This window comes from Nycticebus coucang, chromosome 7, assembly GCF_027406575.1.
Source record: "Nycticebus coucang isolate mNycCou1 chromosome 7, mNycCou1.pri, whole genome shotgun sequence".
NCBI classification, from domain to species: Eukaryota; Metazoa; Chordata; class Mammalia; order Primates; family Lorisidae; genus Nycticebus; species Nycticebus coucang.
The window spans coordinates 51,913,294-51,936,460 of record NC_069786.1 but is presented as its reverse complement, the minus strand read 5'-3'; the positions used below and the strand labels follow the sequence as shown (position 1 = coordinate 51,936,460).

The 23,167-nt window shown below is 43.6% G+C and overlaps 1 protein-coding gene across 4 annotated transcripts; it reads left to right on the top strand.

Annotated features, from left to right (window-relative positions):
* Positions 1-13,313: 13,313 nt before the first annotated feature.
* Positions 13,314-22,031, top strand: NR4A2 (nuclear receptor subfamily 4 group A member 2). Of its 4 annotated transcripts, none has more exons than XR_008381166.1 (8): positions 13,314-13,853; positions 15,701-15,821; positions 16,319-17,184; positions 17,962-18,091; positions 18,487-18,650; positions 19,574-19,776; positions 20,279-20,336; positions 20,470-20,540. XR_008381166.1 is itself a non-coding variant. In XM_053596969.1 (8 exons), the coding sequence occupies exons 3-8, from the start codon at positions 16,321-16,323 to the stop codon at positions 20,724-20,726; spliced, it is 1,722 nt and encodes a 573-aa protein (XP_053452944.1). In that variant the 5' UTR covers positions 13,314-13,853; positions 15,701-15,821; positions 16,319-16,320; the 3' UTR covers positions 20,727-22,031. The 4 variants fall into 4 exon arrangements, 3 of the variants coding, with proteins under 3 accessions (XP_053452944.1, XP_053452942.1, XP_053452945.1); XM_053596969.1 differs by having other exon boundaries at positions 18,487-18,575; positions 20,158-20,336; positions 20,470-22,031; XM_053596967.1 differs by having other exon boundaries at positions 13,315-13,853; positions 20,158-20,336; positions 20,470-22,031.
* Positions 22,032-23,167: the final 1,136 nt, after the last annotated feature.

Below are 23,167 nucleotides of genomic sequence, written 5' to 3'. Positions count from 1 at the left end.
TTATTATCATGACATTTATGTCTCAGTCTTAGCTAAGTATTTGCCTTGTTATAACTTGTGTATAGTAAAGTCATGTAATATTTTGTGTTCATATTTTTAGTATATCCATGAAAATTGATTGTAAAAAAATGTATCAGATTTCTTTCTGGTTTTCTGAGTAGTGGATCCTTTATTAGTACTTCTAAACAAGCATTAAGAAAAAAAGAATTTCTAGCAAAATACACTCAAGAACTAATTGAGTTTTCCATGTATTCCATCCAATAATACCTCTCCATGGAATGTATGGATTTAGGCTCCAATCAGAAAAACAGAAACTGCTTCAAGTATTTAACACAGGGAGAATTTAATGCAAATAATTTGTAAAGCAGGTGACAGAAGACCTGAGAAACTTAAAAAGTGATAGCAATTTTCAACAGGATGAAGCCACTGCAACTCCAAAGATCCAAGAATAAAGGGAAGAGGCTATGTTAGTGGAGCCCAGATCAAAGGTCACAGGTCATTTGGCAGGAGCTGGATCATGGGGGTATATTTTTTTCACCCTCTAGCTCTCTATTTTCCTGCTGGTTCTTCCCATTTAAACCCAGTTGGCAGCCAGCTCACAAGAGAGCGGTGGAAATGCAATCTGCAGGGATCAGTGTCCCTGTGATGTGCACCAGAGGAAAGGAAAGAAGAGCCAGGAATGGATCTGAGGACAAATAGGCCTGGGACCCTGAACGCTTCTATAGGATTTTAAAAAATTCATGTGTTACCTATGTTAACAGGTTTGATGTTGATATTTTAAACTAAAAAACAAAGTTGTATGCAATAGCTCTCATCAATGGATATCATTGAAGCCTTAATCACTAGAATCAGGACAATCTTATCAGAAAGCTGATTGTGCATATATGTCCATATTTTGAATTGATGTTTGGAGACCTGTAATTTTACTGAATTTGGTCAACCTTATTGTTTATTAATTTATTTTTTTCTTGCTCTGTTGCCCAGGCTAAAATGAAACAGTGTCCTTAGAGTTCATTATAATCTCAAACTCCTGGACTCATGTGATCCTCCTGCCTTAGCCTCCCAAGTAGCTGGAACTACAACCCACTGAGTTTAGTTTTTCTGAGTTTTGTAGAGATGAGGTCATGGTCTTGCTCAAGCTGGTCTCCAACTCCTGGCCTCAGGTGATGCTCTTGTCTCTCGGCCTTCTCAAACACTAGGCTTTCATGACTGTGAGCCACTGCTGCCCAATCTTATTTTTTAAGAACACTGCTTGCCTAAGTTTCTTGGCATTTTATGTGAAGAAAGCTCCTAGCTCTAACCGAGGTCGTCTCTTTTCTTTCATTTGAAATACTGAGAATCCCTTATCACTTTTCTTGTTAACCTTCTATTTGTCCGTTTGAAGGTTGCTGAGATTTGCTTATACTATAACTTCAGTGATATTTTCTAAGATGAATTTTCATTTCAATCACCAAAACTATACTGCACAGGATATGGCAAATATTTGTGCTCATTCCTTTGAAGCCTGAACCTAGCTGGCACCACTCTCTAAATACAGAGCAGGATTAACTGAGTAATAAGGCAAGAGTGCACAGTAGTTTCTCTAATGAATTCTTCAATACTGTTACAGTAGAAGAATCTTTCAAAGGATTTAACCTCAGGTAGACAGGGACTTTGGAAGTACTGGGAAATGTCCACATTTTAAAACATTCACTATATGTTTGGAAAATTGTAACATGCCTTATGCTATCAAGGAGATCCACATAAAAGATTTTTTGTACTTTCAATCTCCTCTTCCACAAATTTTGTATGTTTTTGTTTGTTTGAGAAAACTAATTGTTTTACCCCATTTTTATTGGTTCTAGAACTAAGCTTTTCCCTCTCCTTCCCTATAAAATTAGGCATGTTTTCAATTTAGCCAGGATATACTAGTTCTTATTCAGTTAAATGTTAAGGGCAGGGATATTGGAGAATGAAACTGATTAAGTCAAAAAGGAATAAGAAGTAAGCAAAAGAGCTTTAATTTAAAACTATGTGAGAAGCTGGATGTTTATAGAGAAAAATATCTCTCTACAAGGAGCAGAAGAAAGAACCTTAAGGCAAAGTTAAATTAGAGATATCAAACATTTTATGAGAAAGGAAGACAGATGTGCTTTTGGAACTGGAAAAATATTGGTTAACTTTTAGTTGTGATCACACTTTGGTGGTGTCTGTGTGAAGCAAATGTTTTGGCTCTAAACTTGTTTTTGCCACTTTTATGTTTTCTGCCTTCACCAACCTGAAGACAGGAGAATAAGGCGTGTTCTGACTGGTGAAGGTCAATCAGAAGATTTTCCCTTGTCTCAATCAGCAACTCTTTGCTAAATGATTTAGTGTCTTTCACTTGAAAAACTTCTCTTAAAAACCACACAAGCCAAAAATGGGGATTAAATTGGAGAAAGTGGTTCTAGTGTATTTTGCTACCCATGCTCCATTTACTCCTATAAGGAAATGTGTTAGAAAGAGCCTAAGACATCATCAGACTGTAAATGTGTCTGCTGTTCACATAAAAAATGCAGTGACAGCTATTATTTCCTATTAAGATAGTTTTATTGGCATACTTGAATTCATTCTTTTTTCTGCAGTGGGCCTAATATAGTTAAAAATGCACACAATTAAAAAATACTGAAAGACCAAATTATTCTAGTTGTTACCCTTTCCTACCAGACACTGGGTGCTCACATCGATTTGATGAAACTTTATACCTGAAAACAGTCCTATCCTTTATTACCCCAGAATATCATCAGTGTAGAAAAGGAACCACCAGTTCTTCATTTTAAAAATGAGGAAAGTGAGGCAGATAGGCTGTGATTTCTGCAAGATGGCACTGAAAAGTACGATGAAGAAAAAATTAAAACTTCTACTTCCTGATCTTCCCACCCCAGCCCAGCGAACCTTTTACTACAGCACTTGGCCTTGATTGTGAACAAAGAACCATTCCTCAGCCCTTACAACCCCCTCTTCTCAACACCTTACTTGCATCTGCAAATTAATTATATATCAGCACCCCAGAAAAGATGGGACAGATATATCTGAGACTTTTACTCAGGAAGAAATACTCTTAATGGTCCATTCATTGATGGCCCCAAGGACACAGGCACCTTAACCAGCAGGAAAGGCGTCAGGGTGTGTGACAGAATTGCTTGACTATGTAAGTTAGTACTGAATATCTCTCCAGAAATATTTACCTAGGGAGAAAGTCCCTTTTAAGTAGTAGCCTTGATTAAAGGGCAAGACGTTGAAAGATCATAAGCTTTCAAAAGAGTTATGTTCAAGGCCAAAAATGCACCGGAGCTTGAATTCCAGTCCTGGAGTCCATTCCCACCCCGCGTCTTAAGGCCACTCTGGCCGAGGGACCGGGCCTGGCCCCACAGAAGCCTAAGTAATGCCTACGTTTAAGAGGGAAGTTTTTCGCATGTGTTTTTGCCTAATGACACACTCCCACAAAAATACATCCGAACTGTACTCGAATGGGTATGTGTGGGGGGGGAACAGAGAAAGCACAGAGATGTTTTAAACCAACTAGGGAGGAACACAGCGATTTCTCCGCCAAACTTGTCGCCAAGTTCCCGGTCCGCCAACCCGGCTGTAGGCGACCGACCCTCTCTGCCTTCTCCGGGCAGCGCGTCCCGGGCCCGGGGCTCGGCTGGCTCCTTCCCGTCCGCGAGCGGCGCTCCGCGCGGGGCCGGCCAGAGCCGGGAAAGGGGAGCGCGGCGCCGAAGGCTGAGGGCTGCCCTGGGCGGGCGGTTTTATTGTTTCCTTTCACCCTCCTCCTCCCGCGCCTCTGCCCCGGCGTCACTGGAAAGCCGCCCGAGCGGCCCGGCGGCCGGTTATTTATAGAGCGGGCTGCGCGCGCGTCACGGAGCCCGGGCCGGCTGACTGGGCCGCTGACGCGCTTGGCCGCGGGGCCGAGTCCGCGGGGCTGCGCGCGGGGCGCCGGCCACAATGGGCGTCTGTGTGTGCAGCTGCAGCTGCCGCCGCCGCCGCCGGGGGCCGGCGGAAGGGGGCGAGCGAGCGCTCCCCGACCCCCCTCCCTCTCAGTCGCGACTCCCCGAAAGGTAATGGGCCTCTTTCGCCCCTGGCCAGGACCCGAGACCCGCGGGCTTTTTTTTTTTTTTTTCTATTTTATCAGTAAATTCCCCCTGCCCAGCCCCTGAGTCTACTTCCTCCGGTCCCCACCCGGCCCCAGCGAGACGAGAGGGGGGATCTATCCGGTCGGGGGCGACCACTTTGCGCGCCCCGGGGAGCGGGACCCGCACCAGTCGCGCCCAGCAGGGGATGCGGTGATCGAGGGGCCGGGAGCGCCAGGCAGGTAACGTATCCTGGACCGAGAGTGCGGGGCTTTGTTCGGGGCCGGGAGGGGAGCCGAGGGGGGTTGAACGCCGGGCAGCTCTTCCAGGACTCCTCTCACCCCCTGCGCGCCCCCCTCGCCGGCGCGCTGGAAGCCAATCTGGGTGTGTAGCGCCAAGAGCGAAACAGAAACTTCTCCTGCGTGACTGACTAAATGAGGCTCCTCCCGAGCAGCCGAGATAATAGACAACTCCTCTCCCGCCCGCCACCCGCCTCCCTTCCCCCGTCCACTCTTCACTCTCTCGGCTTCCACCACCCGGCTAATGCCTTGGACGAGGAACCCCCCGCCCCCAGGCCGGGGCTGCGGTCCACCGACGCCCCCGCCCTACGGAGGGAGGGGCTGGGAAGGATTTTAGGGACTTCCTGGGATGCGGAGCCCAGCTCGGAAGCATCCCCTTTCAGCTGCCGGGAGCTGGGAAAGCTTTCTCTGGAGCTTCTCGCACGTGGCAGGCAGACAGAGAACTCGCTGTGTCTTCTAGGAAATTACAAGCGATTTGTAATGCACTTTCGCTAATTGGGAGTTCAAAATTAAACTTTAATAAAGCATTTGTGTCGTCTCGTCTAATTGTGAAAGCTTCCATCCGTCCTGGTAGATAGACTCTAAGTCTCAAGTTAATGGCGCTAAGCTAGATTTCCCCCCCAAGTACAATTCTGTCAGCCGTCGTCGGCGCAGCTGGATTTCCGTAAGGTACAGATGTTGCTAATGACAGCTTAAGCACGGATGGGCAGATAGCATACGGAATGCAACATGTTGCCATATGGTTCCTTTAGCCTTTCACCTCCAGGGATATCAATCACATATATTCTGGGAGGAACTTAATGACTCTCTGAACAGCAAAATGAATTACCTGGTACAATTTATATCCCTTGACCTGATACGTTATAACAACAGGAAGATAGCATCTCACTATTTCTGTGGTATAAATTGAGCTGCAGAGCTACATTTCAAATTCTATAACATCTATTTGTAGTTTGAGAGGCCCTGTCAAATCATTCTGGCTGTAAAATCTGTTTCTGGATTGCCTGCCTTCTCCTCTTCCCACTTGTGGACGATGCAAAATTTATAAAGTTTACCGACACAGTAGTTTTGGAAATTGCCAATCATCTGACTAATCGATGAGCGTATGGAGAAATGGAAAATATGACTTCCAGAACTAATTTAAAAGAGAGTTAGCCATCTTTAGGGACACTATACTTTTAAACCTGGAAAATGAAAGAACTCTTAGGGAAAATGTATTTTCCTCCTAGTTGTTTCAATAGAACTCCTAAATCCACTCATCAACAGTTTGAAATTCTCCATTTACTTTTAAACTTCCCCCATCCTTGAACTTTGGAAATTAACTTACACAGAACAGTTCTTAGAAACACGAAATATAAGAAATGTAAATAGGATGTCCTCAGCAAGCCAATTTCTAATAGCCACACCTCCACACTATTTCTGTATTCTAACTTTAATCATGTATAAGATGGTACTGAGAGTTTGCTTTTTCCTCCCAGCATATCAATGACACCATACTGAAGTCACTGCTTAACTCCTATTGGAATAATTCTGTAATATTAACAGGTTTTATTTTTAATTACCTTGGTGCCTAGTAAAATGTTTTGATTCCTTCTAATTTCATATCATAAACATGGTTGTCTTTTATTGTATCACTATTTTTCATTTACTAACACAGATCACACTGAAAGACAAGCAATAACTTAAGAGTAAAAAAAATAATTATTATAATTTTGAAACTTTGTTTACTTATTAAGGGATATCTGAAAGCTAAAGACATGCTATCTTTTAAAAGTTTTTGCCTCCAGCAATATGTAAACCACATTAATTCATGTGAACTGCTAGACTATCAAAAATACATAAAATAGCAATGAATAATCTAAAGAAGTATATACTTTCAGTCATCTCAAGTTTCAGAAAGTGGTAACACTTTGAAAGTTTGTCTATATATCATGTCTTTGCAAAATCATTTTGAAATTACAAGATGAAGTTTCTTTTTTATTTTCCTTTTGTAGTGGTTGGTGATTTTTTTACCCAGTGCTTGAGTTCAATAATTTTGATGATTATCAAATGAGTTATAGCAGATTATCTTATGCAGCACATACTAAGATATACCTAAGTTATGACCATATTCTTTTCTAGAGCTGCTTTTGGTAATCTTTTAATGCCTGAGGTTTTATTTCTCTTTTAAGCATTAGCACTCCATGTATTTTGAACATGATCAGTGGTGAGTTTGTCAATAATGACTCCATCTCCATGATTTGCGAATAGACAGTGAGTGTGTCCTTTAATCAGTCACACAAACTTGCCTTATAAAGCTGTTATTGTCATGAAGAGATATTGCAGTCTTTTGTCAGGAACAGTGATTATTAAAGTGTTCCTCCTTCAAAAGCCAGGCCAAGAGTCCTGCTGTGCTTCATTTCAGAATTCAAGTCCATTAGTAAATAATAGTGTCTAAGGGACACTATTTGCTTTTTCTCAAGTTATAGTATTATGTGTATTTCATTAATAATTGTGGGCCCTTTTGTAGACATTATTGTGTATATTTTTGGTATGCATATATGGCAACAAAAACAAAAAATGTAGCTTGCAGCATGACTTTTATTTTAAATAAAAATTTGATGTATGTCCATTGTTGCTCTAAATGAGATGGCTGGCTGCCAAGGGGAACCCTATAGCCAGAAAGTACTGCAATTGTTATTGTCTACCAGGGAATCACTTTTTATTTTTTGAGCTCTTGCCTTTACCTCCTTCTTTCAATAGTGCCCTTCTATATTACTAATCTGAAAATTAGTTTGGATATGAAAACTTTTGAAAATATGTTTTTGTTGTCCAAGATTTTTACCGGTGTTTCTGGTTGCCTGCAGCTTTGTGGCATGTTCACTCTAACTGAAAATGAAGACAGACTATTAGAACTAGCTATATTCCCCATGCTAAATAATTTTAATTGTGATGTAATTCTAGCTGCTTATTTTTACTCATGAAAAATGTGAAATATTTAAGATTGGCCAGGTGTATATTTTTTCTCAAGGTAATTTGAGACAGTTATGGAAAGGCCTTGGGCCTCTAGTCGCACTCCTCATTCAAGTGAGGGGGATTGAGGAGGAGAGCAGCCAACAAAAAGCATAGTTCCTTTGCACTTGCCCTGTTTGCTTTTCAAATGCAGAATCCACATTGTTGCATTGAAAACTTGTTTCTCTCTTTATAGCATTTCACTTAAGAAGTTTTTATTAAACTGTCAATCTGTAAATATTTAACCAGCTAAGCAGGAAACAGCCTTTTATTCTAAGCTATATGCAACTTTGTTTTTATCTGGGCTAGAATGAGTACCTTGTAAATACCCCACACAAATTTTGATGTTGGTTGTCCGTACTTTGAAGATTGACAGGGACTTCTTTAATAAATCTTGTTCTCTTTCATGTTCTGTATTCAGATATTGAAATACAGTATTTTTATACATTTATAAGATTGTGTTTGCATTTATTTAATTTATGTTTCTTTTTATAAAGCATGTAGCCTTGAATGTTTGTTCTACTTTTTTTTTCCACATCATTACTCTGGTACTGCTTGATGTAACTTGATTAGCTCCCTCCCCAGTCATGATTGGTAATTAAAATAGGCATTAAAATTAGTCACTTAGCAATTTTGCTGTTCAATTGGCAATTAAATTACTTAATTGCAATTAAAGTCCTAATTTTAATTGGCAAAATGATAGATGTAGATTTAAGATAATATGTATAAATACTTTAATAAGTGTCTATATAAGGATTACTTAATTACTCAACTTCAAGTTTATGCTGTTAACTTTAGAACTTTTAAGTGAGCAATGAAATTTATATTACATCTATTCAAAGGATATGGTAATTAGATTTATTACTTATCACTATAAGGGTCCTTGCGATAAGTTACTTTTGTAGTGTTAAAATTGTAGGCTTGATAATTGCAGAATTATGATGAGGAAAAGGGGCATATATGTCTTTGTAGTAATATATGTATACTTTATCTTCATTTGTGTTAAATTGAGAGGTTTCTATATACCAGTTAATTTAGGGGAAACTATCAAAAGTGGTTATTTTATTGAAGATGAAATGAAAACTAACCAGCTGTGATTTACAGATAAAAACTATCACGAAATGTTTGTATTTTATCTACTTAAGGAAATGCTATCTAATACTTTTAGGGTTACTAATATTATTAGCTATTTTTAATAATTCATGTGTCTGATATTTCCTGAGCATATAGAAATTTATTTTCAGAATCTTTAAAATGTCCCTTTTAGGACTTTATACCTTTCAGTGATTCCTATGTTTATTGCTATTAGCAATGAAATCTAAAACCAAAGTCATCCTTCTTTGCCTATAAAAAAATAATTCTTACATAAGATAATATTAAGTGGTTAATTTAAAAGCAAATATTTAGGAGATGGTTACTGTGAGTTTAAGTATTAACAAAAAGATGAGGAATTTTTATTATGTAAAATACTTTTTGAGTGGCATGAGGTCTTACCATATGTTCAGTTTTATAATTTTAATTTACAAGAAGATGCATCCCGTAAAAGGAATATTGTTTTCTTCCTTATATCTTTATACATATCTAGAACTGAGTTCTGAATCAAACTAAGAAATAATTTTTAAAGTCTTTGTAGTGAGTGAGTTTTGGTGTACAATGGGCTGAGTAAAAGTGAATAAAAACCACCACTACCCAAATGTGAATATTAAAAAAGCAACTGACTTGTTCTGTAAGACTCTTATGGGAGAGGAACAATTTGGTTGATTAACATCCTATCAATACAAATGAAATGGCAAAAGCAAAACAACAAACACCTTTCCATATTAAAAAATGATTTTATATCTTTCAGAAACAGATATTTTCAAAATGAAAATTTCTTTCTACAATCACTAATGTAAAACTACATGTCCCCCCCAATGCCATGAGTGAAAGTTTGTCCAAATATAATTGAAAGGATATATCTCACTTTAATAGCTAAAATAAGTTCCATTAAGGAATTTTATTATGAAATATGTTAAAGTTGCTTTGACTCTTGCTACATTACAGGTATGTGTATTTCACTATATCTGCATTGTAAAGTCTACTGTGAATTCATTGAGGGAGAATAGTGAAATAAATCCCTAAAGGCCTCTTTCCCATGCATTGAGATAGAAAATCCTATGGGATTACATCCATGTTTACTTTCTAAATTATACCAAAAGCTCAATTTTATTAAGTATAATCTGCTTAGCCATGCATAAAATAAAATACTTTGGTTGAGATGTGAATGTATGTATTATTTATGTTGATTTTAATGAAAATACGTTTTCTACACATATGCCAGTATGTTCTGCTTTAATATTTGTTAATATCTTAAAAGATAGTATAGTAACATTACCTTCTTGAATGTTTTTCTGAGGTTATCTAAAAGTATTTATTAATAGTGAGAATTTTTAATTTTTTTCATGTTTCAAGAGAATAGGACCAATTTTTATTTTCATTTACTTTAAATTATTAAGAAAATAGACCTTCATTGTTCAATAACTTTACACATTTATACCTGGCAATAATTTAAAGTTATATCAGATGTTGGGTCCTGAAAAAAATACATTATTGTCATTTTAATTGAGTTATAAAATACTTTATTTGAACTATTTGTGTCCAAGAATCTTGAAGGGTTGCAGTCATATAAATGCAGAATTTCAGTTTCGTTTAGCCTAAAGCATCATTTTAACATTTTGTGAAAGGTTGTTCAGTTCTACATTTTGATTCCATTATATATGTAATTAAACCTCTGTGCACAAAAGCATTCTCTTATATACTAGCAAATACACCCACAGGAATCCTCTTCTAAACTATAATTTATTTAAACATGTAATCATAGGATTTTAAAACATGCTTTCATTTTTCCAAACTATATGCCAATTTGAACTGCTTGGTGATAAAATGAGAGATTTTATTACCCGTTTGATTCCCCCCCCCCCGTGACCTACCAGTGAGTTAAATATGGGCAGAAGGAAATACAGAAAAGCTATTGTGAACCTAATCCATGTGTTAAACTGTTTCCATTTGGAGAGAATAGAAGTGAATCAAAGATTTGTAGTTAGTTGTGAATTCAAGCACAATATGAATATTTGGGCCTGCAGCATTCTCTCCGCGGGCTTAGCTTAAATAGTAAATAGTAAATAGCTAGGGGTGTGGGGGGGGGCGCGGGGAGGGGAGAGATGGTGTCTTGAATGTTGTGTGAATATTGTGGAGTCAGGCCCCCTACTGACTGGATCAGTCAATTACAGACGTTGGCAGTGCTACTGAGAAACTTCGTCTGGTGGGGAAACAGACTGGGGTTTTGTGCATGTGGGCCCTTCTTCCGACTTTCTAATCCATGTACTAAATGCTTTCCACCCCGAGCACAACCAGCCTTACAAAAAAACGCATCCTAAGAATTAGCTTACTTAAGAATTGGTTTAAGCGAGCGTATCAGTCATACATCTGGTGTGTCTTCCTAAGAAATTGTTATGCTTCCCAGGAACTAGAATAGGAATTTAAAGAGAACTCTCACATGGATGGTAGAGTAGAAGGAAAAGTCTCCCTTTTCTCTAATTTTAATGTTATACGTAATCACTCTATTCCAAGTTAGTAATAATTGTTATAATAAACTGCTGTGAAAACTCTCTTTCCATCATGGTTGTATTGAGACTTGGGTAAACGCTCTATAACTAGGAAGCCATACTCGACAGGTTGCTGTTAAAGAATAACTCATCACATTACAGTATTTGGCTTTCTTGGAACTTACTTTAAGAACTCCAGGACAATTTCCAGCTCTCTGAGAGGAAATTTTCAAATAGTTACCAGACTAACCCCAACTTAAATTGAGTATATTTTTAATGGCGATGAGGGAGGAGGAGGGTGTGGAGTGAACTATTAGACGGGACTATTGGTGTACACAGGGTGATGGTTACACTCCTGAAGTTCTCTTGGCTCACGCATTCCTAGGACTACATTAAAAAACAATAGCTGCTACCACAGCGTGGCTGCGCTTGAGTTTCCTACTGCCAGAAAATAGCTGCCAGGAACCTGGCCCACCGCGGGGATCAAGGAAAGCTCCCTCTGGTTCCACCCTGCTCCCTCGCGGAAGGGGAAGGGAACCTGGGAGGGCGCCTGGGTGCAGGAGCTGCTGCTATTTTGGGCCCAGCCTGGCCGGTGCGTCAATGCCTGAGCCCCTGCGTCACCGCCACCCCCACCCCCTTCCTTCTCCCCTGTTCTCCAAACTCACTTTTTCCCTTTCGTTCGCATGGAGTCGCTTCTGCCCACGGGGCGCTGACGTTACTGAGATCATGCTAATAAGCTATTCTTCGCTCTCCCTCCCCTTCCCCCTACACGCTACACCCTCACCCGCCACCACAACATCCCTCCTCCCTACACACACACACACACACACACACACACACACACACACACACACACACACTTCCTGGTTTTATTTTTTTCTCTCGCCCGCTAGGGCTCCGCTGAGCTGCAGCGGCCGCCGCAGCCGCAACATCTGGGGAAAACTTAAGGTGGTCACGTAGGTTTCCCCGAGGCTGCGGTGTAGAAGAGCTGGTGGCTTCCCGGGGCAGCCGCAGGGCATTTAGTCGTAAAGCCTCTCCAGCCGCAGAGGGTGGCGGGGCGTAGGCAAAGGTGGGGGTACTGATTAGGACTGAGCAGCCAGTATCTTGGACAGTTCCATCGCGCTTTCCGCCCATACAGAGAACACCAGGAAGGGGCGAGTTGCAAAGGGGCAGGGGCAGTCTGGAAGCCAGCGACGCTGAGGGAGGAGGGGCGACTGGAACCCTCTCCGCAAACAGAGAAGGGGGACGCCATCGGACTCTCCCTCCCCTCCGCCCAGCCTCTTCTAGCCCCACGGGAGAAGCCCTAGGAAGCCCGCCAGCTCCAGCCGGGCTACCCTGAGGGAAGCTTGCCCTCTGGAGCAGCGATGTTTCTTTTGCTAGAATGCTCCCAGAGCCCTCGGCGTAGAAGGGGGACTGACTTGCAAAGCAGAGTCCGCGGCGACTCAGACGACCGGGGCAGAGGGGTGCGACAAGCTCTCATAGCCGTCCCAGTCCCTCTTCAATCAGGGCTGTAGGCACAGTTCACACTTTGCGGAGACGCTCTCCCCAACCCCACCCACTCGCTCCTCTTGTCCTGGCTTTTCCTCTTGGCTCTCAGATTGAGTCTATGATAACCCCTTGTGTATCAGAGGAAAGTTGATTTATTTCCCTAAAATTCATGGAAGGGGTACAAGGTGGTGGGCACAAGGAGGTGTCGAAAGTATTAGGGTGAACAGAAGGTGGGATCAGAGTGCCTTTCTGTAGAAGGCTCACCTGTTGCCTGCATCTCGGCTGCATTGTCTGAGAAAGGAAAGCGAGGGACGCTTCATTCTGACTTTTGGGGGTCTCTGAAGGACAGAGTCACTGTCTACACCCTCCTCTCCTTCAGCCTCTCTACGCACCACCTCCTCCCTCGAACGTGGGCATTACAAGGAAAGAAGGGAATACTGAAAAATAGGCCCTACTGCCAGCCCCGCCATTCCCTTTCAGTGTGGACTGTGTGTGTGTGTGTGTGTGTGTGTGTGTGTGAGAGAGAGAGAGAGAGAGAGAGAGAGAGCGCATATGAATATGAAAGAATGGGAATATACCAGAAGATTAAGGCAGAAACAGGAAAAGAGAGAAAAGGGTGATGCACTGAGCTGAGGAAATCCCACCCCAACTGTTTGAGCTCTCTGAGGCTCTCGTGTCATGGGACATCTGCATGTGCTTCCGCTATGAGGGTGAGGAAGGTGGGTGGGTGAGGTTACGGCGCTGCAAGGCACACCCCATCCCGTGCAGCTTCAGGTGTGGCTACCTAGCTCACGCCAGCCTTCCTTTCCGTCCGGGCTTTTGTTGCACCCTCCCCACGTGTGAGCGGCCGAGCGGCAGCGACGGCGAGGGGCTGGGGGAAGGTGAAGTGTAGCGGTGCTGTGGGCTGCGCGGTCCTGGGTAGAGAGGTCACACCTCTTTCGGAAAGGAAAAAAAAAAAAAAAACCCCAATCCGGCTACCAAGGTGAACGCAGAACGGTTCCCACCTTAAAATCGGCCCTGCTCGTGACGTCAGTTCGGAAATATACCAAAGCGAGCGCGGGCCAGGAGTCCAGGGAGCGCTGCGACGCGGCGATTGGGCGACAGGCCGCTGACGCGCGCTGACGCGCAAAGACTTTAGGTGCATGTTGGCGGCGGCAGCGCGAGCCACATAAACAAAGGCACATTGGCGGCCAGGGCCAGTCCGCCCGGCGGCTCGCGCAAGGCTCTGCGGTCCGGTTCGCCTGCCCAGCCGGCCGCCTGTTCCTGTTCCCGCCCCGTTTGCTGTGTCCCTTCTCCCTTCCTCCAGCTCTTCTATCACTTCCCAACCCCGGCACCCGGGCTCCCAGAGGGAACTGCACTTCAACAGAGTTGAATGAATGAAGAGAGATCCGGAGAACTCCTAAGTGAGTAGGTGCAGCTCAGGCAGCTCGCGTTCTTTTATGCTTTTTCCTTCTTCTGCACGTCTCTTCCTTACAGGTGTGTGGGACAGGCTCCCTGGAAGTGGGTGCCAGAGGCTCGTAGCATGAATGGGGCCGTGGATGGGCAGTGGGTGCGCGCAGTTACGAAGGGCATTTGTTCGAACTCCGGCTTTGGCATTCGGGAGAAGTTGACTCCCAACAGAGGCTTCCAGGCTTCTTATTGGTGGGCATAGCAGAGAGACTCCACAGTTTTGGGAGCTGCGGACTTGCCCGCGGAAATGTGCGCAAAGTTTGCTGTAAGTGTTGAACTGATTAGGGCCTTTAGTTACAGAGACTACAAATCCTGTGCATACAAGGGAAGCTGCCTGCAAACTGACAGGCGGAGAAAGTTCTTTAGTTTATGAGTTGCTTGGGAACTGTGTCACAGCTGCTGGCTGGCTAGCATGTCCATGTTTCTTGGGTATTGTTGAGTAGGAGTGTTGTTGGTAAAGTGTCCTGTTACTAAGTTGCCTGAAATTTCTGTCTGATTTTGACATGTGCCTTCTCTAGGTGTGCGAGTGTTTGTGTGTGTGTGTGTGTGTGAGAGAGAGAGAGAGAGAGAAGGGGAGAGAGAGAAGGAGAGAGAGATAGATATTTAGGACGAATATGAATATCTGAAGAGTACAGTTTTGAAATTGTGAAGCTACCAAGGGGTTAATACCAAAGCAAGGGGCTGTGGTGGTCAAGAGTCTCCTTTCTACTTTTTCTGATTAATCCTCTCCTACCCCATGAAGCAAGATTATGGGGGAGGGGAGAGAACAGAAGGAGTGGATGTTTGGCTTTCTTTTTCATTAGTAATAAGATTGTTTATGCTCTAGAGTGCCTTCCAAGTGGGAACATCTGAAAATTACTAGGACACAAGAATGCCTTGTTCCAGCAAGTAGGCAGATTGTGGAAGGCATTTTGGGGAAGGTGTTCAGCTTGCTATGTTGGGAAGTACTTCTAACATCGGTGCCAATACCACATAAGCAATATATCCCTCCTTCGGCAATCAACCTGCAGATTCTCCTGTAACAGTAGGGTCCCCTCTTCCCATAACTTAGCTGTTAAAGATTTTGAAAGACAAGTTTTCTGGAAAAGTGAACATCAATTTCTCCGTATCTCCCATCACAGTGCTCTGTCGGAAGCACTTTAGAAACCCAGATGCTTCTACTCCAATTGCTTTCCCCTTTGTCCAGGCCTCACTAACATTTTGTAAGGGAGGAGGATTATTTTCTCATTTAATATTGTTGACTTCTGTTAACTTTCTTCTACCCTCCCAAAAGAAAAGCCAATTTTTCCACAAGAAAAAATTTCAAGCAAAGGTTCCAATGCTGTATTTTCTGTTAGACTGTAGTCTGTTTATTTATGACTGATTTAAACTAAAATGGAAATGACCCCTCCACCCACGCTCCAGCAAAGGGGTAAATTCATTACATCATACTTGTTTTTTTTTTTTTTTTTTTTAATTTGGCCGGGGCTGGGTTTGAACCCGCCACCTCCGGCATATGGGACCGGCGCCCCACCCGCTGAGCCACAGGCACTGCCCTCATCATACTTGTTAAATAAGTTCATGGAATACCTTTCCTCTTTCACAGTCCTCCCTCTGAAAGGATTTACACAGTGCAGTAGGTAGCATTTTCTGTTGTTTCCGGTCATATCTTTTACACATGTATTTCAGCAGTTGAGTTTAGTGAAGGCTACACTAATTTCCAATGAGGGAGGTCAAAAGAAGGGCCTGCCTGGTAAGTCTACATACACCCAGCATAATTGGTGGGAAAGACACCCTGAAGCTTCCTATGCCTGTATTTCAGGGAGATCAAACAGACTGGAGTCCCCATTGCTTTTCTAAAAATCTTGGAAACTTTGTCCTTCATTGAATTACGACACTGTCCACCTTTAAGTTCCTCGAAAACGCCTGTAATTCGGCTGAAGGTTAGTGCAACTTCATTTTTTTTCTTTTCCTCTCCTGAGTTCCCTAAGCACAGAAACAGGGCAAGGCATCTTCTCCCGCAAAACCTGTCACTTAAGGTTTGCTAGACCCTTTGCCTTCCAGAACAACTTTCTCATTGCACAATTCAACTTCATTTCTAAATGGTCATTTCTAGATAGAGATTGCTGAACCCGAGCTTCAGGGAAGAAGCTCATCTGAGTGGGTTTGGCTGTGAAAAGGGGGGTGGAGGGAAGGTGTTCGGAAGTATCCCGGAAGTGTAGACCCTTTGTAGCTTTCTAGTTCTGGGTCTTTCTTTGCTCAGTCTTTCCACCCCTGCACTGTTGCTCTACACAGCCTTCGCCCTCTCCCACCCTTCCTCTCGCGCCGGTCCACGCTCTCTGACCGCCACGGGCTGCCGGTGTAGCTCCAGGTGTACCCGAGCCCGGGAGAAAGTGTTCAGTTGACCAGCTGAGTGTATATCACCCTGTTTCATTTCCAGCCATGCCTTGTGTTCAGGCGCAGTATGGGTCCTCGCCTCAAGGAGCCAGCCCCGCTTCTCAGAGCTACAGTTACCACTCTTCGGGAGAATACAGCTCCGATTTCTTAACTCCAGAGTTTGTCAAGTTTAGCATGGACCTCACCAACACTGAAATCACTGCCACCACTTCTCTCCCCAGCTTCAGTACCTTTATGGACAACTACAGCACAGGCTACGACGTCAAGCCACCTTGCTTGTACCAAATGCCCCTGTCCGGACAGCAGTCCTCCATTAAGGTAGAAGACATTCAGATGCACAACTACCAGCAACACAGCCACCTGCCCCCCCAGTCCGAGGAGATGATGCCGCACTCCGGGTCGGTTTACTACAAGCCCTCCTCACCCCCGACGCCCACCACCCCGGGCTTCCAGGTGCAGCACAGCCCCATGTGGGACGACCCGGGGTCTCTCCACAACTTCCACCAGAACTACGTGGCCACTACGCACATGATCGAGCAGAGGAAAACGCCCGTCTCCCGCCTCTCCCTCTTCTCCTTTAAGCAGTCGCCCCCCGGCACCCCAGTGTCTAGTTGCCAGATGCGCTTTGACGGGCCTCTGCACGTCCCCATGAACCCGGAGCCCGCAGGCAGTCACCACGTGGTGGATGGGCAGACTTTCGCTGTGCCCAACCCGATTCGAAAGCCCGCGTCCATGGGCTTTCCGGGCCTGCAGATCGGCCACGCTTCACAGTTGCTGGATACGCAGGTGCCCTCGCCGCCGTCGCGGGGCTCCCCTTCCAACGAGGGGCTGTGTGCTGTGTGTGGGGACAACGCGGCCTGCCAACATTACGGTGTGCGCACCTGTGAGGGCTGCAAAGGCTTCTTTAAGGTGAGCAAGGGAGGGAGCGGAGTGTGCAGTGAAGGGCCCCTAGTGCCCGAATCCCCCAGTGTGTCCTCAACCTTGGTGCTCGCAGCCCTGCCACAGCTTTCCCAGGAAGGCCCACTCTCCTAGGTCAGCCGAGGGGGCCCTGCAGCCACCCAGAGGTTGCGGCAGAGGCTTCTGGGGTTCTAAGAAAGGAAGAAAAGGAAATCCCGGGTCTCATCGCCCACACGCAGCGGACTCGGCTGTCCCCCGCCCGAAGTTGCCGGAGCCCAGTTAGAAGAGGGTCATTTGCATGTGCTAGGAGCTGTCTTCCCTGTTCAGAATGAAATTGGTTAGGACAGAGAACCGTGTCTGAGCTAACCAAGTGGAACAGAATTCCCTATGGTCAAATTAAGTGATCTCTTTATTTCGCCATCCTGATTGAATAATCTTATCATTTTAAATAGAGAAGGTCTCCAAGGAATGTAAATAATATGAATGCCCACGGATTTGTATTTACTGAGCGTCTCCTTCGCCTTCTCTTGGCATATAAAACACAGCAAGGAGCGGCAAGGTTAGCTCAAATGTTAACGCTATCAATTTTCTTCTGTTAAATGCCCTGGGGGAGGAAAAAAGAAAAGAAGGAGAAAGAAAAGGAAAAGGAAAATAATGAAAAGGAATTGTGTGTATGTTTTTGTTTGTGGGGGAGGGAATGCAGATCTCAGCCATTCAGAAATTGTCTCCGAGTTGCTGGATTTTTAAAAGAGTAAAATCATTTTTGACTTATATTCTCTCATTTTGCAGCGAACGGTGCAAAAAAATGCGAAGTACGTATGTTTAGCAAATAAAAACTGCCCAGTGGACAAGCGGCGCCGGAATCGTTGTCAGTACTGCCGATTTCAGAAGTGCCTGGCTGTGGGGATGGTCAAAGAAGGTAGGTCGGGGCAATCTCCTGACCCCCAATCTGCGCCTCGGAAAACTCCCTCTCACACCCCATTTAAACTTTACACTTCCCAGAGCCAGGGATCTCCAGTCCCCCAACTACCTGGGTCTGGCCTCCAGGACCCTGCAGCTGTCTGCTTGCCCACGCTCCCCTAGAGAAAGCCACCAGGTCCTTCTCTCCTTTAACTATACGACCCATTTGGAGGAAGACATAAAATAAACCCGCATTTTTTTATGCTTCTCGTCAGTAAAGACTTTACAAGCAGTGGGGCCCTGAGCCGCAGTTCCTGGCGCCCTGCTGCTGCAGCCTTCCCCTGGGAGGAGTCGAGGCAGCAGCTGGGCCTGGGCTCTGGTGAGCAGCACTAACAGGGCTATTTTTTTTTGCAGTGGTTCGCACGGACAGTTTAAAAGGCCGGAGAGGTCGTTTGCCCTCGAAGCCGAAGAGCCCACAGGAGCCCTCTCCCCCCTCGCCCCCGGTGAGTCTGATCAGTGCCCTCGTCAGGGCCCATGTCGACTCCAACCCGGCTATGACCAGCCTGGACTATTCCAGGGTAAGAAGCTGGGGGGCTTTTATGTGGACAAACCCACAGATGGGCAGGACCCCTTCCCCACACCCACCCACCACTAACACTCAGACTCAAGGGGTAAAGGAGACAAACTTCATAGATACCTCACAGCTCTGGACAAGGCCTTCGGAGACCCACAGACCTACAGAGGATCCCAGTAGCAGCAGGGGGGTGTAGACACGAGGACAGGGCAGAGAAGGGAGGAGAGAGACATGGAACAGTGGTTGAAGTACTGTCAACTCCCACTACCCCACCAGACCTCCCCATCACCATGCACACCAGGGTCTCTGGCACAAAACCCAGGGGCTGTGCAAAATCCCCCCACATCTGCTTCATCCCCAGTTTTCCATAAAGATGCTTTAATCCTCATCCTTTTTGGCTCTGTTGGGGGAAAGATGTGGGGCCTGCCAGGGGCCAGGGAAAGGAAGAAGAGGGGTATAAAGAATGACAGTGGGGTGGGGGGATCAAGTGGTCAGATTACATTTTTTTTACTCCAGCTGTGAAAAATATGTGGGCTTTAATTGGAGGAAGTATGTTGGGCAAACCTCAACTCCACTGCAATTTTATTAAGATTTGCAGAGGACATCTCAGCTGGAGACCCACTCTGGGACTAGCATGAATACTAACGTGTCAATTGTTTTGTGGAGATAAGAGTGAATGTTTCCCAGGGCTGGATGGCACTGTATTTAGCCTGTATGGAAATGGTAATTTACATATTTAAAGCAGCGACCTCCGTAGCACCATCCCTAATTGAATTAATTGCCCCGGAACATCTAATTTCCTTACTGGTCAGAGAGAGGTTTAATTGTTATAAAAATCTGGCTCCCCTACTAGAAACAGGGCTAGCAATTTCACGGGTTATATATTTTAGAGAACCTCATTAAGTGCTTTTTAAAATGAAATTCCAGTTCCAGGCGAACCCTGACTATCAGATGAGTGGGGATGACACCCAGCATATCCAGCAATTCTATGATCTCCTGACTGGCTCCATGGAGATCATCAGGGGCTGGGCAGAAAAGATCCCTGGCTTCGCTGACCTGCCCAAAGCCGACCAGGACCTGCTTTTTGAATCCGCTTTCTTAGAACTGTTTGTCCTGCGATTAGCATACAGGTAATGCGGGAGGTGGGAATCTAGGGAGGCTGAGAGAAAAATCAAACAAGGTGAACAAAGGGAAGAAAAGGGGTATGGGGGGAGGATAAAAGGACAAAATGGAAAATGAAAGAGGGGAAAAGGATGAAAAAGATAGAAAACAGAAGGAAAAGAAGGGAAGAAGCAGCCCAGAAGCCCTGGATGAATAAAATGGAGGTGGGAAGGGGGCGTTCTTGATTGTTATGAAATTAAACCCTTTCAAGGTCCACTGGTCTACATTTTATTAACTCTTCAGTAATTAGGTGCCTCTTAAATCCCTCATTTATTGCTCTTCAAGTAATTAGTTGTTTAGCTTTTCTCTCTCTCTTTTTCTCCCCTTTCTCTCTTTGGTATTAATTGCAGGTCCAACCCAGTGGAGGGTAAACTCATCTTTTGCAATGGGGTGGTCTTGCACAGGTTGCAATGCGTGCGTGGCTTTGGGGAATGGATTGATTCCATTGTTGAATTCTCCTCCAACTTGCAGAATATGAACATCGACATTTCTGCCTTCTCCTGCATTGCTGCCCTGGCTATGGTCACAGGTCAGTACTGCAGGGGTAGGGTCCTTCCCCTCTAGAACTTCCTAGCAGGATTCCTTTCAGATCCTCTCCAGTCTTGCCAACTAGCTAACTGCCTTCCGCATTCTTCTTTTCTTTCTGATTATGTTTTCTGCAGAGAGACATGGGCTCAAGGAACCTAAGAGAGTGGAAGAACTACAAAACAAGATTGTAAATTGTCTCAAAGACCATGTGACTTTCAATAATGGGGGGTTGAATCGCCCCAATTATTTGTCCAAACTGTTGGGGAAGCTCCCAGAACTGCGTACCCTTTGCACGCAGGGGCTACAGCGCATTTTCTACTTGAAACTGGAAGACTTGGTACCACCGCCAGCAATAATTGACAAACTTTTCCTGGACACTTTACCTTTCTAAGACCTCCTCCCGTGCACTTCAAAGGAACTGGAAAGAAAATTAAAACTGTCCAGAGGGGGCAAGTCATGTGGGCAGAGATAGCCCCCCAAGCTATCTTGGCTTAAGCTGTTCCCCACTTCTGTAAACTCCCCCAGTCCCTTGATCCTTAAAGAAAACAAACAAACAAAAAACTGTTGCTATTTCCTAACCTGCAGGCAGAACCTGAAAGGGCATTTTGGCTCCGGGGCATCCTGGATTTAGAACACGGACTACTCACAATACAACAGTGGTATAAACTTTTTATTATCAGTTTAAAAATCAGTTTATTGTTCAGAAGAAAGATTGCTAATGTATGATGGAAAATATTTGGCCATGCTTGGTTGTTGCAGTTAAGACGATGTAACACACACACACACACACACACACACACATACATCTTAAAGGGGATCCGCAAGTATTACCCTTTAACAAGACTTCAAAGTTTTCTGCTGTAAAGAAAGCTGTAATATATAGACAAACTAAGTGTTGAGTGGATGGCATGAGTTGAAGAAGGCAAAGACTTGTAAATTTATCCAATGCAGTTTGGCTTTTTAAATTATTTTGTGCCTATTTATGAATAAATATTACAAATTCTAAAAGATAAGTGTTTGCAAAAAAAAGAAAATAAATACATAAAAAGGGACAAGCATGTTGATTCTAGGTTGAAAATGTTATAGGCACTTGCTACTTCAGTAATGTCTATATTATATAAATAGTATTTCAGACACTATGTAGTCTGTTAGATTTTATAAAGATTGGTAGTTACCTGAGCTTAAACATTTTCTCAATTGTAAAATAGGTGGGCACAAGTATTACACATCAGAAAATCCTGACAAAAGGGACACATAGTGTTTGTAACACCGTCCAACATTCCTTGTTTGTAAGTGTTGTATGTACCGTTGATGTTGATAAAAGAAAGTTTATATCTTGATTATTTTGTTGTCTAAAGCTAAACAAAACTTGCATGCAACAGCTTTTGACTGTTTCCAGAGTGCTTATAATATACATAACTCCCTGGAAATTACTGAGCACTTTGAATTTTTTTGTTTTTTTAATGTCTAAAATTGTCAGTTAATATATTATTTTATGTTTGAGTAAGAATTTTAATATTGCCATATTCTGTAGTATTTTTCTTTGTATATTTCTAGTATGGCACATGATATGAGTCACTGCCTTTTTTTCTATGGTGTATGACAGTTAGAGACGCTGATTTTTTTTCTGATAAATTCTTTCTTTGAGAAAGACAATTTTAATGTTTACAACAATAAACCATGTAAATGAACAGAATTTTGTCTTCCTTGGGGGTCAGGAAAAGATGACCAAACACTAACACAAAAAGAGAGTTGGAGATTAATTTGTGATAGGTCACTTATTTGACATCTGAATTTCAAACTGACAACCCAAATTTACTCTGGCAAAAGGAACTTGGAGAATTGAAGTAATTATCCTGAAAATTCAGTATACTATTTTTCCTTAACCAGAGTTTTCTAGTCTGGCAACCTATATTTATTAGAATCAATTCATACTATCTTAACTCTTCTGTTAACTTTTTGATTAAGTGTAGCTTTCAGAAGAAAAGTTCAAGCGACCAGAAATCTTTTGAACTTTTACAAGGTCTAGCCTCAAGTTCTTGTCAGGCACAATGTTTAAAAAGTATCTTGGAAGTCAACACGGATTTGAGGAGTGTTGTATGGTATTTTTGAGTGTCTAAGTTCTCCACTTAAACTGTCAGAAAGGGTCTTAGAGGAAGGGCTAAGTGTTTGGTGCCCTTTGGTCAGTCCTTGGGTCAGTCTTTGGCATGGAGCCGAACTCAGCAGAGGCCTATTTTACAACTTTTTCTGTTCTTCTTTTAGTGCATGGTTATAAGGTGCAATTTGAAGTTTTCCAATAAAATTTCCACCTTGTAAGTTTGTCAGATAAATGATCAAATATCCATCTGTTAGTTTCTGGGTTTGGTATAAGCAAGTTGTAACAGGGCCTCTGTAACAGGAACTCTAGGATTCTACCCAGTACCAACTTTTGGCAAAGAGAGGAAACTGAAGTGCTAGACCCTGCTTCTTCTGCTCAGAGCCCTTGTCCTCGGCCAGATGTGGTCCAGGGAGTTTAGCCTTCTGCCAGCTGTGAATTCATAGCGAGTGCAAGTTGGGGACTGTCTCCTAGGCTGACCCTGGTGAATTACAGATGGCCTCTGGGTCACTGAAATTTACAAAGAGTGTTACTGTTTTTAAAATGCAGAGTTAGAAAAGTAAATTGCCAGGAGAATTCTCAAGTATTTTTCCTTTGCTCTTTTCCCCCTCTTCTTTAAAAAGATATGTTTTGCGGTCGGCAAAAAGAGAGGAGGCAAGTCTCAGTAGTAATTTAAGGTTATTTTTACTCGATGCCTTTCTCTCCGGGTAACTGAGGGGCAAGAGGGTAGCCACTAA

Coding starts and splice junctions, on each gene's coding strand:
- NR4A2 (XM_053596967.1), top strand. CDS start 16,321: ATGCCTTGTGTTCAGGCGCAGTATGGGTCCTCGCCTCAAGGAGCCAGC. Junction 17,185..17,961: donor GCTGCAAAGGCTTCTTTAAG/GTGAGCAAGGGA, acceptor CTCATTTTGCAG/CGAACGGTGCAAAAAAATGC. Junction 18,651..19,573: donor CCAGCCTGGACTATTCCAGG/GTAAGAAGCTGG, acceptor ATGAAATTCCAG/TTCCAGGCGAACCCTGACTA.